The sequence below is a fragment of the Ostrinia nubilalis genome, chromosome 7 (assembly GCF_963855985.1).
Source record: "Ostrinia nubilalis chromosome 7, ilOstNubi1.1, whole genome shotgun sequence".
NCBI classification, from domain to species: Eukaryota; Metazoa; Arthropoda; class Insecta; order Lepidoptera; family Crambidae; genus Ostrinia; species Ostrinia nubilalis.
The window spans coordinates 13212820-13227024 of record NC_087094.1 but is presented as its reverse complement, the minus strand read 5'-3'; the positions used below and the strand labels follow the sequence as shown (position 1 = coordinate 13227024).

The window sequence follows — 14205 nt, the reverse complement described above, 5'->3', positions numbered from 1 at the left end:
GTTAAATTGTAGGAAAAGTGATTGTCAACCATCCAAGATATTATCTCCTTGCCCGTTAACCCACGCCAATGGAGATTCCACCCCTAGAGTTCCTTCTGATAGAGACCCAGTGCCTTTATCAGAAGTGGGATTCGAAGGGCACTATTCAAAGGAGATAAATCTTTCAGCATGCACACCTACGCTACGCAACTCATCAAGTTTTACATGGAGGATGCTGGCTCAGACATTGAGAGTTGGTGCAGGTTGACGGAAATTATTGTGATTGACGTAAACTGGAAGGGCCTTTGTGAGTGAGTGAGTTTAGGGGGCCGGGCCAAGGGCGCCCGGGCCACCCTGTTGCCGTGGTTGAAGGGGCTGTTTACGCCCGGGCCACGCTGGTGTAATGTTGGTTTCCTGATCGCACGGCTGCATGCCTGGATCAGCAGTAATAGTGGTAGTTGGGTTTGAGGTAAATGGTTGAAGGAGCCTTGGCTTAAGCCTTGCGCGTCGGGCCATGTTACCTAAACCCTGGTTTCCTGGTCGAAGGGGCCTCACGCCCGGGCCAGCTGTAATGTTTTGGTTTCCTGGTCGGGCTTCGCGCCCGGGCCAGCTGTAATGGTTTGGTTTCCTGATCCAGGGTCATCACGCCCTGATCAGCTGTATTTATTGTGATTCTACGATCTGATATTCGCACGCTCTGTAGTCAGGAATGGACGAGCTGTGATAATAAGAAATTGAATGTTTACAGATGGACAAACCCTGGACTAAGCGCACGAGGCCGTGCGATAGTCAGGCTGGCCGTGTCGGCGCCGGACACAGATGCTGCAAATTATTATTGATGATTAATAGTACCAATCTTAATATTATGTTATCTGTAGAAATCTGTAGAGCAGAAGGTTTGTGATTCCTAAACGTAACACCCGACTGATGCGCAGAAAAAGATAACTGTCAATCAGTTGTGTCATGTCAAGTGTGAGCAGGCGGCTGCGAGGTTATCTTTGAAAGCGTGTTGAGTTTGGTGGAACGTTAAATTGTAGGAAAAGTGATTGTCAACCATCCAAGATATTATCTCCTTGCCCGTTAACCCACGCCAATGGAGATTCCACCCCTAGAGTTCCTTCTGATAGAGACCCAGTGCCTTTATGTTTAAAAAGCTTTAAAAGCCGTTTTTAAAATTGTGACAGTTGACGAATTAAGGATCTATGCATAATGATCCTGAAAATAAACAGCTATCGACTATGGAGGTGTTTTAAGATGAACCAATTCCAACCAAAGTCCCATGCGCTCGGAACACTTTGAAACTTACGGTCGCCTATTTTTCCGAAATATCCGATATGACAGAAACGTCACTAGAGAAATTTAGAATGGTTAATTCTTAATAGTAAACAGCCACTTTTTTCCAAAAGTCTTCAGTTTAATAAGGGAAACTGACCAGCATAGTTGAATCGCCATTCGTGACGAAAATGTGAGCTTTTACACGTCTCGTCAAACAACTGTCTATTTGAACACTCAAAATATGAAATTAACAGGTCCAACGCTACAAAATTCTTGCTTGGAATCTAAACACTTCTTTTGGTACCCATATATTAAAATTAAATGCGTGAAGAGCGATTTATGTAGCCAGAAGCAACTGTCGGTGCGGTCAGAAACCATGCTTTGGAGGTGCCTCAAGCTGAGTGGAAAAAATGCTATGAAAAGTGTTTCGGACACATTAAAAAGTACATAAATCATGAAAGACAATACCAATAAACGCAATCAATACCATTTTAATAATAAACTACTTTGTTTTCATAGTTAGGCTCACAACTTAAATAGTGTCCCACGTACCATATCTGGTACTGTAGACTAACCGATTCCACGGACACAGCCGTCGCGGGAGGGGGCTACCAGTCGTCATAGCGAGTGCACGCTCGCGTCGGTGTCGCTCTCGGCGCCGCCCAGCAGCAGCGTCGACTCGCAGGCGCGGCCGGCGGGCGCAGCCGGCATTAGTCACAGCTCGATGGGCGCCGCGCCTTTCCAGCTCACTCCTGCGCGCAGCAGGTGGTATAGTCGGAGGACGCACCATATGCATAGACACTGAGAGCAAGAGAAGATTATCTCAGCACGCCAATAAAAACAGGTCATGGAACTTACAGCTTAAAGACATATTTTTTAATCAACTTATCCAGATCTCAGAGATATGATGCTTCGCAGTATCATCACGAGGTCATTAAGTATCCACTTCAGGAGCACGACATGACACTATCTAATTTACCGGTGGCCAAAGGCTTTGGATTTGAAGTATGACCAGACGAGTTACAAGCTAGCGTCTACTCTATTCTTTTCAACCTAAAGATGTCCACATATCCATCTAACAGTTATTATCTACCATGTATCATTTATTTTACTTACATTCAGTAGTATCCTTGGTATTAAAAATGAAATTTCCGCTTTGCACATAGCGTCGAATTGCTGGAACAATAGCAAAAACACTGTTAATGAGGATCATTTCGATTTTTAGCTGTGAATGCAGATTTATATGTCTAAGAAATCCTTAATACACAGTCCAAAAATTTTTGTTCTACGACAAAAATTGACGAAGTTATGGCCAAATTACTAAAAAAGTTCACAGACCGCCCGGCGCGGGACCGATGACGTCACTATATCCGATCCGAACGCTGCCGGCGTACTGCGTGGATAGAAAATATATTTTTCTAGCCAAACTATCAGTTTTAGAGAAAAACTTGTTATGACATTTATTCATCAGAATAAAGTAAGCTATCGATAGGTAATTTTTTAAAATAGAAATTGTGAAAAATTTCGCAAATAATCCATACGCTCATACGATTCAATGGAACGCGGAGACGCGATTAGGGTCTCCGCGGTGGTATATTTGGCGATTTATTCAAATAAAGTGTTCATAAGTGTTGTTAGAGTCATATCTTCGTCCAAGTAAAATATAAAAATGTATAAATATTAATTTATTTACTTCTAACAATAAGTATAGCTGAGGCAGATACACTCTGCCTAGGCTACAAGACATTTCTATGAAGATCATTTCGATGTACACGCAATACCTACCTGTTATTTAGTTTTTCTGAGTTAAACCTACGTACCTACCTATCTATTCGCCGTTCCCATGGGCGGGCCAGCTGCTCCCTCCTGGAAATCTATTTAATCTTAGCCTAGAAGCTGGGTATGACTCCCCCGCCCCTCTCCTCTCCTCAGATCATAAGCTGGGCATGACTTCCCCCTCGGCCAGAAGTTGGATATGACTTGACACCCCCCCCCCCCCCCCCAGAAACTGGGTATGACTTGACCCCCCCCCCCCCTAGGCCAGAACCAGAAACTGGTTATGACTTGACCCCCCCTCTACCCCCAGGCCAGAAACTGGGTAAGGCTAGCCTCTCCCCCCAGTCCATAAGCATAAGCTAGGTATGACTCCCCCTCGGCCAGAAGCTGGGTAAGGCTTGCCCAGCGTTGCCAGACGTCCCGATTTTTAAATCAAATTTAAATGTCGCGGGACAGTCTCGGTCCCGCTTTTCGGAGAGAGACTCACTTCACCAGACTATTGTTTCAAACGCCATATTATTCTAAAGAATAAAACCTTTTAAATTTCGATTTTTGTTTTTTTTTTATTCTAAAGACGAATTTAACGATAGAGTAAATCTGATTTAAAATATTATTTTTTTGTTAAAATACATTTTCTATGGCTACTTTTGCTATCTATTGTCACATAACGTAATTTTAAGTCTAATAAAAAGATAAATATTTGAAAACCTTTGATTATATACGTTTTTTTACTATGTCCGGCTTCTGACGGAAGAATCCCGCTATTTTCACTCAAAAAGTACCAAAGTCCCGCCTTGGCGAAAAAAAAAACTGGCAACGCTGGGCTTGCCCCTCCCCCCAGGCTATAAGCTGGGTATGACTTATTCCCCCCCCCCCCCCTCTAGGCCAGAAACTGGGTATTAGCACTCATATTATGTACAGTAGAATCTCGATTATCCGGACCTCGATTATCCGGATATCCGATTATCCGGACTCATTCTTCACGGTTTCTAATTACCGATTCAGGGTCTGGACCCATAAAAACCGAAGGCGCCGCCACCGTAACATGGTACGGACGTCTTCTTAGTTCATTGTTAAAAGAAATGGATGACCAATGGTCTAAAATTTAGATTTTTAGACTCTAAAATGATGTACCTATTGAAAACCCTTTCTATTGTAAAAAGTTAATTATTGTTTGATTTTACTTTGAAATCGATTATCCGGATTTTCGATTATCCGGAACACCCCTGGTTTTAATTGATTCGGATAATCGGGATTCTACTGTATTATTATGTTCAATACAAACAATCATAAAGTTACACTCGCCCCAACCGCGTCTCCGCATTCCATCGAATCCTATAAAAATGTGGTTTTTGGACATAGCAATACTTATTTTTCACAATTTTTAATTTTAAAAATTACTGGTCGATAGGTTACTTTATTTTGATGAATAAATGTTATAAAAAGTTTTTTTCTAAAACTGATAGTTTAGCTGGAAAAAAATATTTTCCATCCCAATAGTACGCCGGCTGCGCTCGATTCGGATATAGTGACGTCACGCGGCCCTGCGTACGTTGACTTTTAGCGGCAAAAACGGCCTATGTTTATTACTTAATATCTTCGTAAGTAATGGTCCGATTTGGATAATTCAAAAAGATATATCTTTCTTATGTCTTAAAGATTAACGTAGATACTAGTTTTATTGAATTTTCTACAACAGTACTGATCCTCATTAAAGTATGAATACGCTATTATCTTCGGAACAATTCATCTCAAGAACAACCTATAAAATGAGCCCTTACAGCTCCGGAGTTCCCCTTTTAGTAAATTTTAAAGTTCGATTTTACGAAGGCTCCGAGTATGACGATAAATTAGTTGATTGATTAATGGAGAGTTGCCAATTGTAACATAAGACGAGCTTATTTTGTAAGCTTTTAGCAAGAAATTTTGAGATAAAATTCATTTTCGTTTTCATTTTCAACAATACGTAAGTAAATTGTCGCATGTTCATTATTTCACTTCCGCTGTACCAATTTATGACGAATTAAAGCTTCCGGTGTATGAATGTAGGGGTACAGTCGCTATACAAGTGTTATACAGAGAAAATTTTCATTACAGTCCTGCGAAATGATATACATAGGATACCTTAACTTGAAGTAAACATGGTTGAGCATAAGTTTTGAAAACGAAAATGTATAGCAACTTTTTAGGAGCAAAATATTAATGTTGCATCGCTAAGAGTGAAGATTTTTAAAATCAACGACAGGTAACTAATTAGGTTTAAGTAGTTGTATAGAACGACAGCACATCAGGATTTTAGATTTTAAGTACACCAGCCGGACTAGGATGCGCACCGTGATAAAATCTTATCGCGTAAAATTGATAAAATGGCGTGATAAATCTTATCGCGACGCACATCTTAGGCCTACAGGTATCACGGTCTTTAAACATGACGTGACGTCGCGTCATCTGGACTTACTACATTTTTATGAAACAACGTTTATTTCAGGTGTTGTTTTTGTTATGATTCAGCCCATCCGACGCTGCTCTACAGAATCTCAAATCCTTATTTTTAAGATGTAAACTCATATCGCTAATTGAATATTTTCGTATCCTGTATCGTACGAGTAATTTGAGAATTTTATAAACATAATGAATTCGCACGCGGTGAATAGAGCTACGAATGGTGACATTTGAATTTTATTTCTACATATTTTCAATCCCATTTTCGCACAACGGAGGAAGAAGACATTTCTATTGGCTGCAATTTTAATTACAGCACATTGTTTGAAGGGAATATTAATGAATGATTCCGAAGGCTGAAATTTTCAGGAACTTAATTGTCTTCATACGGTTTCTTCTTCAAGTACTTAAGTAAGCGTTGAAGGACAAATACTGTAATCAATTCGGCGGCGAACTGTTAATGTGGGAACGAGCTGTGTTAGATGTTTACGACTGTTGTTACCGAATAAAATGAACCATAAACGCTAGGTGGATTTTTAAAGGCGATGTGTTGAAGTGCCCAGTAATAAATAATTTAAACACACATGTGTGTGTGAAATTGTTTACCTATGTTATTGTTTTCAGTGACTGAAAATTTGATTTTAGGATAAGTTGCTTTTAAAGTTTTCGATATGAACCAGTTGGTAATTTGTCGATCGTCTTTTTATCTGATTGCGCCAGGAGTAGGGTTATTTCCTTATTACCTTAAGCTATTATTTGTTTGGTGTAATACATTTTTCAATAAATATTTTCTGTAGGTATCATTTAAATAATACAATAAAATTAGCTTCATTCAAGATGATTACCATAAACTCATTCAAGTGGATTATAAACTGACTAAATGAGAGGTATTAAAACGAGATCACCATAAACTCTGCGTAATAAACCGAATCCAATAGCAATGCCAATTTGAATTTGATTGAAACGTCGAGATTTATTAGTCGGATTTGAATAATCGAGAGACGGTACATCGTTATTCGAATTACAAACGATATATCAGAATAATCGATGGAAAGTCCAGCGATAGCCGCTGGATACTTTTAGTACAAACAATTCATCGAATACTAATGCGACAGTCAATATTGTTTCACAAAATATTTAGTACTATCGGGGCGTGCGCTTTGTACACAGGTATCAAACCAATGTTGGCTCACGTTGCGGTTTGTTTTTATTTCAATGGTTACAAAGAAAACAATAAAAGACACCGGTAACTCTCTGTTAAATACATTGAAAAATTGAAATATTTACTAACCTCAGTAAAAGTTACATGTTAATTAATTAATTCCAGGGGTTAAACTTTGAAGGGCTTGTCTGTATAGCTTGACTAGAGGTGTTAGGTCCGGTTTCCACTAAGGCAGAGCGGAGCGGACAAGTGTTTTGATAATTCAATTCAATTCTGATTTCGTTATTCAGGAAATCTGATTGGTTACTCAAAACACTTCTCTCCGCTCCGCTTCGTCTTGGTGGAAACCAGGCCTTTACACAGACCGTAGATATATCTTCTAGATTTGTGTTAGCCATACTCAAAGCAGTAAGACGTTAGTAAGTAGTAAGGTACTCGTAAGTAGGTACAGTCAGCGTCCAATAGTTCGTGACACTCAAAGTAGCCAAAAAGTTGACTACACAACTTAATTGCAATTATACAAAGCCGTGTTGTGAACTTTTTGGCTACTTTGGGTGTCACTAACTATTTGAGACTGACTGTACTAACTTAATGTTATAAAGTATTATTTTCGAATAAAATCAGTGAACGTTTGTTCAATAAAATTATTAGCCCACGCCAAAACAGAACTTTAAGCCTGAGGGAGATAAGGCAGCTAAGATTAGACCTTTTGTTGAATAACTTGGAGTCACCTTCAATTTCAATTAAGGGACTTCTCATTTCTGCAAAGTACTCAATTTTCATAACTTTTTCAAGGTAAAGTAACTAATATTATAAATACAGCACCAAGTTTTATAAGCTTTGAATAATATGACTTGAATTATGAGATTACCGTTTAAAGGAAAGTAACTTTCTAGTTAGTCCAGTCAATAAAGCATTATAGATGGAAAACTGTAGAACACAATTTCTGACTTCAGGACTTTATTTAGACTAGTTAGGAGGTGAACATAGCAAAAGTCCCCGCCCTTAGCCCTTGAGCCGGCGGGGAGAGGGGGGTTTAAAGGTGCCACTTTTCGGTTTTTCGCTTAATCCTCGGAAACTATGCGTCCTAGTGACATGACTACTTTGAACCAAAAAAAGCATATTCAATTTGCTACAGATGAGATTGACAAGTTTTTCTATAAATTGTATAGTTTTCGCGGCATCTGCTCTAGAAGGTCTGTAATATTGGAAATTGTATTTTTGTCTTACATGTTCCCATCAGGAGAAAATCGACTAAATCAACATTGAGCAATCATTCTAGACATGCGGGAGCATGTTAAGCCTAGTTCCAGCGAGGGGACGACACCGTGCGTATATTTAGACGAATCACTTTGAGCCACTTTTGAGTCCTCATCACTCAAAAACTACTGTGCATTAACACTTCAAATTTGGCTCATGTGTTAAGACTTACAAGATATACATCAGTTTCAAATTTCATAAATCTGCCTCAAACGGTTCTTTAGATATTGACGTCCAAAAATCTACATGTCTGACCTATAGACCAAATTCTAACCACTTCCAGATGACCTCGAAGGTTCAAATTTGGCATCCAGAAAGGTAGTTATGTAAATACAAAGGAACAAATAAAAAACCAGTAAATTTTAACATTTCACATGTGATAGATAGACTGTAGTGCTCTAAATATCGATTTTTGAACGTCAATACCTAAATAACCGTTTGAGGTATATTTATGAAATTTGAAGCTGATGTACATCTTGCAAGTCTCAATACATGAGCCAAATTTGAAGTGTTAATGCACAGTAGTTTTTGAATGATGAGGAGTCAAAAGTGGCTCTAATTGGTTCGTCTAAATATACGCACGGTGCAGTCCCCTCCATGGAACTAAGCTTAACATGCTCCCGCATGTCTATAGTGTTTGCTCAATGTTGATTTAGTCGATTTTTTCCTGAAAGGAACATGTAAGACAACAATAAAATTTCCAATTTTACAGACCTTCTAGAGCAGATGCCGCAAAAACTATACAAGATATAGAACAACTTGACTGTCTCACCTGTAGCAAATTGAATAAGCTTTTTTTGGTTCATAGTAGTCATGTCACTAGGACGCATAGTTTCCGAGGATTAAGCGAAAAACCGAAAAGTGGTACCTTTAAACCCCCCTCTCCCCGCCGGCTCAAGGGCTAAGGGCGGGGACTTTTGCTATGTTCACCACCTAACTAGGCTAAATAAAGTCCCGAGGTCAGAAATTGTGTTCCACGGATTTCTCTCTACACCGTCGTTAAGGCATTCATTGACTGGACTAAGTAAGTATACTACATAATGCTAAATTTCATTTCCATGTCACATATTAGGTGATGATAATTTCCTTATATTAATTGATAAATAGCAATCCTACATCATTTTTATTCAAAACATACTATTAATCAAAAATAATAAACTTACAGAAAACCCAAAGCGCTTACGGGTTTCGTTGCGAACATTATAATAGAATTATCAAATAAAACTGAACCAAATCCAATAATTTACGAGTAGTAAGCAAAATCATTCAATAATTTACGAAGCATAGTAACTATATTGATTCACTTCAGATTTTTTTGTTATGATAAAATACCATACTACATCTCTGTTTATATCCAAAAGAGCGCATGTTAATACTCTCAATTTTTTTAATTTTGTTGAATTTAAACAAACAATAAACAACTTTGTTAATTCCCGTAATAATTGCGATCGAGATTTCCTATTAATATTGGACTGTTTAGAAACAACTTGAAATTAAACCTTTTTCTACAATCAACTGTGTAAATTGTTTGGAATCCAATTCCGTTGTTGTTTTCCTCAAATTAGCAGCCTGATGCTATCAATCAGGGACAGAATAATTAACGGAGTGTTATTTTTTATCAGCTAAAACAACGGTTGCGTGTTTGAATCTTTGCGAAATAGAGTCATAAAGTGAATAGAATAGGAACCAAAACCGAATATTGGTATCAAACATTACATTAAAAAAAAAAAAAAAGCTAGTGTTTAGTCAGCTGAAAACAGCTAAAGGCCGCGCCCGCGCCCGCCTCGGTCAACGATTTGTTTTAAGCCTTGTCTTTATCACCATATAGGTACAATCGGTTTTTACTTTGTAAGTTTATTTCTACCTGGCGATGGATTGAGCCCGTCGTTTGGGGTGAAAAGAGAAGTTATACTTTCTGAAGATTAAATGACATACCTGACTTTTACTAAATTTAAAAATGTGATTTCGAAACCGTAATTTTAATATGATACCAAAACCAGATCGTACGGGCCGACTCTATCGCGCCGTTCATCAAATAAACCACTCCACTTCTGACTCCGCCCTATTTTGCAGTATAATTATGACAATAGCTCCTGTTTACATGCCGTAATCGATAAAGCAAAGATTTATGACTCTTTGAAAGATATTTCATTACTATTGATTTCCATTTGCATGTTTGGACATCGTCGACATGATTCCTTTTAAATATAGCCGCCGACACCACGCCCCTAACCTGTCGGTGGACTTGCTGTGTAGAGTCCTATAAGCTTAGCTTTGTAATTGTACATGTTTCTTTACACATTGTCTTTATTTAAACCATGATTTAAACAATCAAAATCGTTTGTGAAACTCGTAAAATGTTTATTTGTAATTATGAAATAACGCAAAATAAACGTTTACGTGGGTATAATTTTTGAGATTGTTTTTATTAAGTTTAAATTGAATAGGCTAGTTTCCTAAAAAAATTTTTTTAGTCCGTCATGTTAAATATCAAAAAATATTGGACACATATTTTTATTTGTCAATCTAACAAATAATTACATAGTTATGGTGCGTTGAAGTTCCGCGCGACGTCACAAAGTGCGGCACTTTTATGCACTCATTGGCGTCACGGGTCTCTTCTTATGAACTTTGGCGCGCTTTATCTCTTTAAATTTTCATTAGTTTGAAAAAGTGAAAAATACGTGTAAAGTATTTTTTGATAAGTTAACTGACGGACTAATTAAAACTCTTGCTTTTTGACCCAGGAAACATCCCTATTGAATAGAAGCTTGGAAAAATGATAATTATGTTCATATACTCACTCGCGATACCTAGTAATTTAGCTGATATTAGCTTGTCAGAAAGCGTTGATTTGTTGCGGCTTCTGAGCTTTAGTAGGGCTTCTTGGCGTCACGGTCAGTCGTTGGCCTTGAGCTTGGACTTTCAGTTCATTGTCTTTCATCGACAATGTTTAATTTGTTATTTCAATAAAATGTGCCGCGTTGAAGATACTTTGCATTTATGGAGATGTTGATGTTACTGATCAATCAGGACTAACTAATCAAATGTAGAGTTCATTATTTTTTTTCCTTTATTCTAATGATACCGTGGAATCTGCTAAGTATCACAAAACTACGAATTGTAGTACTTAATGCCTTGATCACACGTACCGAGCAAACGGGCGAGACAGTGCTCTCGGCCGAGTACTCGGTGTGTATGAACATTACGCCGAGTGCTCGGCCGAGCGCTCGAGTATGTGACTCGCTCACCCAACTGTCTCGACCGAGTAAACATATTTTACTGTCTCGCCTGTTTACTCGGTACGTGTGATCAAGGCTTTATTATTATTATTCTGTGGTACTAGGTACTAAGTACAACTACTTTACTTCAAAATTCATTGGTGGTACTTGAACACCAAATATTGACCTCAATAAATCAAGCAACGGGCTACTTTCTACAATAGCTTGATAAATAAGTTATACGCAATATAAGATACGCTTGTTCTATACCAGGCAGGGGGCGCTATGCAAATGAGCCTGTTAATGTAAATAAGGTCGAATCGTCCTTTGTGTACCGGGGCCTTAAATTATGTATCTGTCTCGTAGTGCTACGAACTACGAGCCTCCGATGTTAGGGCCCTTACACACGGAAAAGATTCATTAAACAGGCATTAATAAACTAGGCTGTGTAGATAAGGTTTTAATGTCACGATATCCGATAGAACATAATATTGACTTGGCTCCATATGAAGTACAAGTGACTATAGAAATTCGGTACAGGTAAAGATAATTACCCTTAAATGTATACTACCTCCAAGGTCGTCCCCCAACGTATATTATATTGATGAAACTATGTTACAACAAAATATGTGAGTTAGAGGACTAAGAATCGAACTGTGTTGGAACTAGGTTACCTAATAATATGTGACAATTAGTTACGGGTAATTTTGAAACACCGTATCGCGTTCCCAACATATCAAAAGGCAATTTCATTCCTTCCTTGCTGTTTTGAAAATTATATTACGTTCCTTTCATCAGCTACGTTACATGAATATCAGGTCTTAATTGTGTTGAAAATTCCCGTTACTGGATACATTCCCGGCAAAATTGATTCAATTTCGTTTTTGTTTTCGTTGGATGTTTTGCCGTAGACGCCGAAAACGGATCACGCAACAGAGAAAATAGGATCCAGAATATTTTGTGCCGTGTTTAATCTTTTATTCTTTAAGACCTTCATTAGGGATACCTATAATTCAATATCTTTTGTTATTCAATACCTATTTCAATAACATATTATTGAAATATAGGTTATCGTTGGTCCTTATCCTCAGTATACCTAAGGTAACTTCACTTATTGATTCACACACACATCCTTTACAGTAGTATTTTTTTATATCTAAGCGCTACAATTGTGAAGTCGATCCTTACTTTAATAATCGAAAACATCTTACACCATTGAATAATACCAGGATGAGAGGAAAAAGTATTCCGTTCTAAGGACATTTTTATTTCATCCTTCAATTTCATATCTGCGAAAAGAATAATAAAATCTTCAGTCCTTGATACGAGTATAAATCTCTCCTGAATCTTATTTTAATTCATCCACTCACTCTTGGGATCGGATATTTATTACTTTCTATTTCGGATACAGTAATAAAATACGAACGTGATTGTTTGAAAAGATTTTCCGAGACGCTTACTTACGAAGTCACAAAGCCTTTGGAGGATCGTATAATACTTATTCTAGGGCCATAAAATGTAGTGCAGCCATATATCCCTGGTGCAATAGTTCTCACGTTCCAAAGCAACCGCGAGAATATCTTTTAAGAAGTTTGAAATATGTTAGGTAACATTTGGTACCATTTGGAATCTTGGAGAAGACCAACGTTCGCATGCCAGCTGTGAGCCGCAAGCGGGTTTGGGTCTTGAACGGTTGTGTTAGAGTTTACGTTTGGTCGTTGTTGGTTGTGTTAACCAAACATAGGGCTATTTGGAGCAAACAATGGGTGGCTGTAATCGGCAATTTGCCTCAGCCGCAAGCAAGGGCCTTTGTTCGTTGTTCTCGGATATGTGCAAGTTCATTGTTGCTTTGACGGTCGCGCGTCATTGTCTGACGCTGATGACATCGGGCCTCGGATGCAGATGGGTAGATATGCCACATTGCTAATTATCATGCCGATGGGCTTCTTATCTGACTGGTTACAATGAAATTGGCAATCATTATGATCTTACTACGTTATCTCGACACAGTACTTACTAAATAATGTTAATTTAGATCATAATGAAATCACACACGTCTGAACATTCATTTACGTGTTGTTACAAAATAGCAACATAAGACGCTACAATGTTTCCTTAATTTGCTGTCGTCCGTACTACGCTAAATTAACTTTGCTAGCCTTTCTATCACTAAAGTTTTTAATGGAACTTTTAAACTTACCTTGTTAACATGATCTCTAAGTATATTGGAGTACACCATGGCCATTGCTTCTAGCGCCATGAACGTCATACAGCCCACTACCCACGGAACTAGGAAGGCAATATTTTCCTGAAAGATAACACAATATGTAAAAACAATACACGGATAATGCTCATATATTTCCCTAAATCTGAAAACGAAATATTTTTCAATATCTGAAGGGTCAAATCTCACCTAACGCCATACAGCTTTCACAGTATGAAAATATTAGCAGCTTCTGACTACAACAGACTCTAGAATTCTTATCGGTAAGGGCCAAAATTGAATGGATGTCAATCTTTATGAGTGCCCACATAGTAAAAACGAAGCAGCCAGCACATTATCATTGGAAGGTTCAATCTTCACTAATATAAAGCAAGATAAACTTATCAAGCGTGTCTTTTACATTGCTAGATCGTAGAATCGTACGAGTATTCATTGAAGTTTGTAATTAATTATTATTTAATTCACGTTCACACGTGATAATCACTACCTTTACTTTTGTGGATGACTATAGAGAAACTAAACATAATAGAATAGAAATCATATTTTGTTCAAGGGTCAGCACTGGGCCTCGTGGCTTCGGCGTGCATCCTATTTATTGCATCATAATAAAGATGTCACCTCTATCATTATGACGTATTCTGTGCCTCTATGGCCTGGCTGTTCTTTTCGACAATAGTGGTCTTCCATCTCCCAAGTACTATCCCTTTTTCGATGCCAATACTTTGGGACAGGAATTCAAGGAGCGGATGAGCGAAGTGGGTGAAGGTCGGGCTCTTATCGGAGCCAGGATTGCGGCATCCAACTCAACGCATTATTAGTGCGATCGAATGAAATGTACAGATCTTCAGTCAATAACATAAAGTCTA

General features: G+C 38.2%; 1 protein-coding gene across 1 annotated transcript in view; it reads right to left on the bottom strand.

Moving 5' to 3' along the window:
* Window positions 1-1126: 1126 nt before the first annotated feature.
* Window positions 1127-14205, bottom strand: part of LOC135073363 (uncharacterized) — a 54664-nt gene continuing 41585 nt past the window's right edge. Inside the window, exons 5-7 of the mRNA XM_063967515.1 lie at window positions 13316-13423; window positions 2371-2430; window positions 1127-2055 (exon numbers count right to left, since the gene is read on the bottom strand). Of these exons, the coding sequence (XP_063823585.1) occupies window positions 1969-2055; window positions 2371-2430; window positions 13316-13423 (255 nt within the window). The 3' untranslated portion in view covers window positions 1127-1968. The remainder of the gene's footprint in view (window positions 2056-2370; window positions 2431-13315; window positions 13424-14205) is intronic.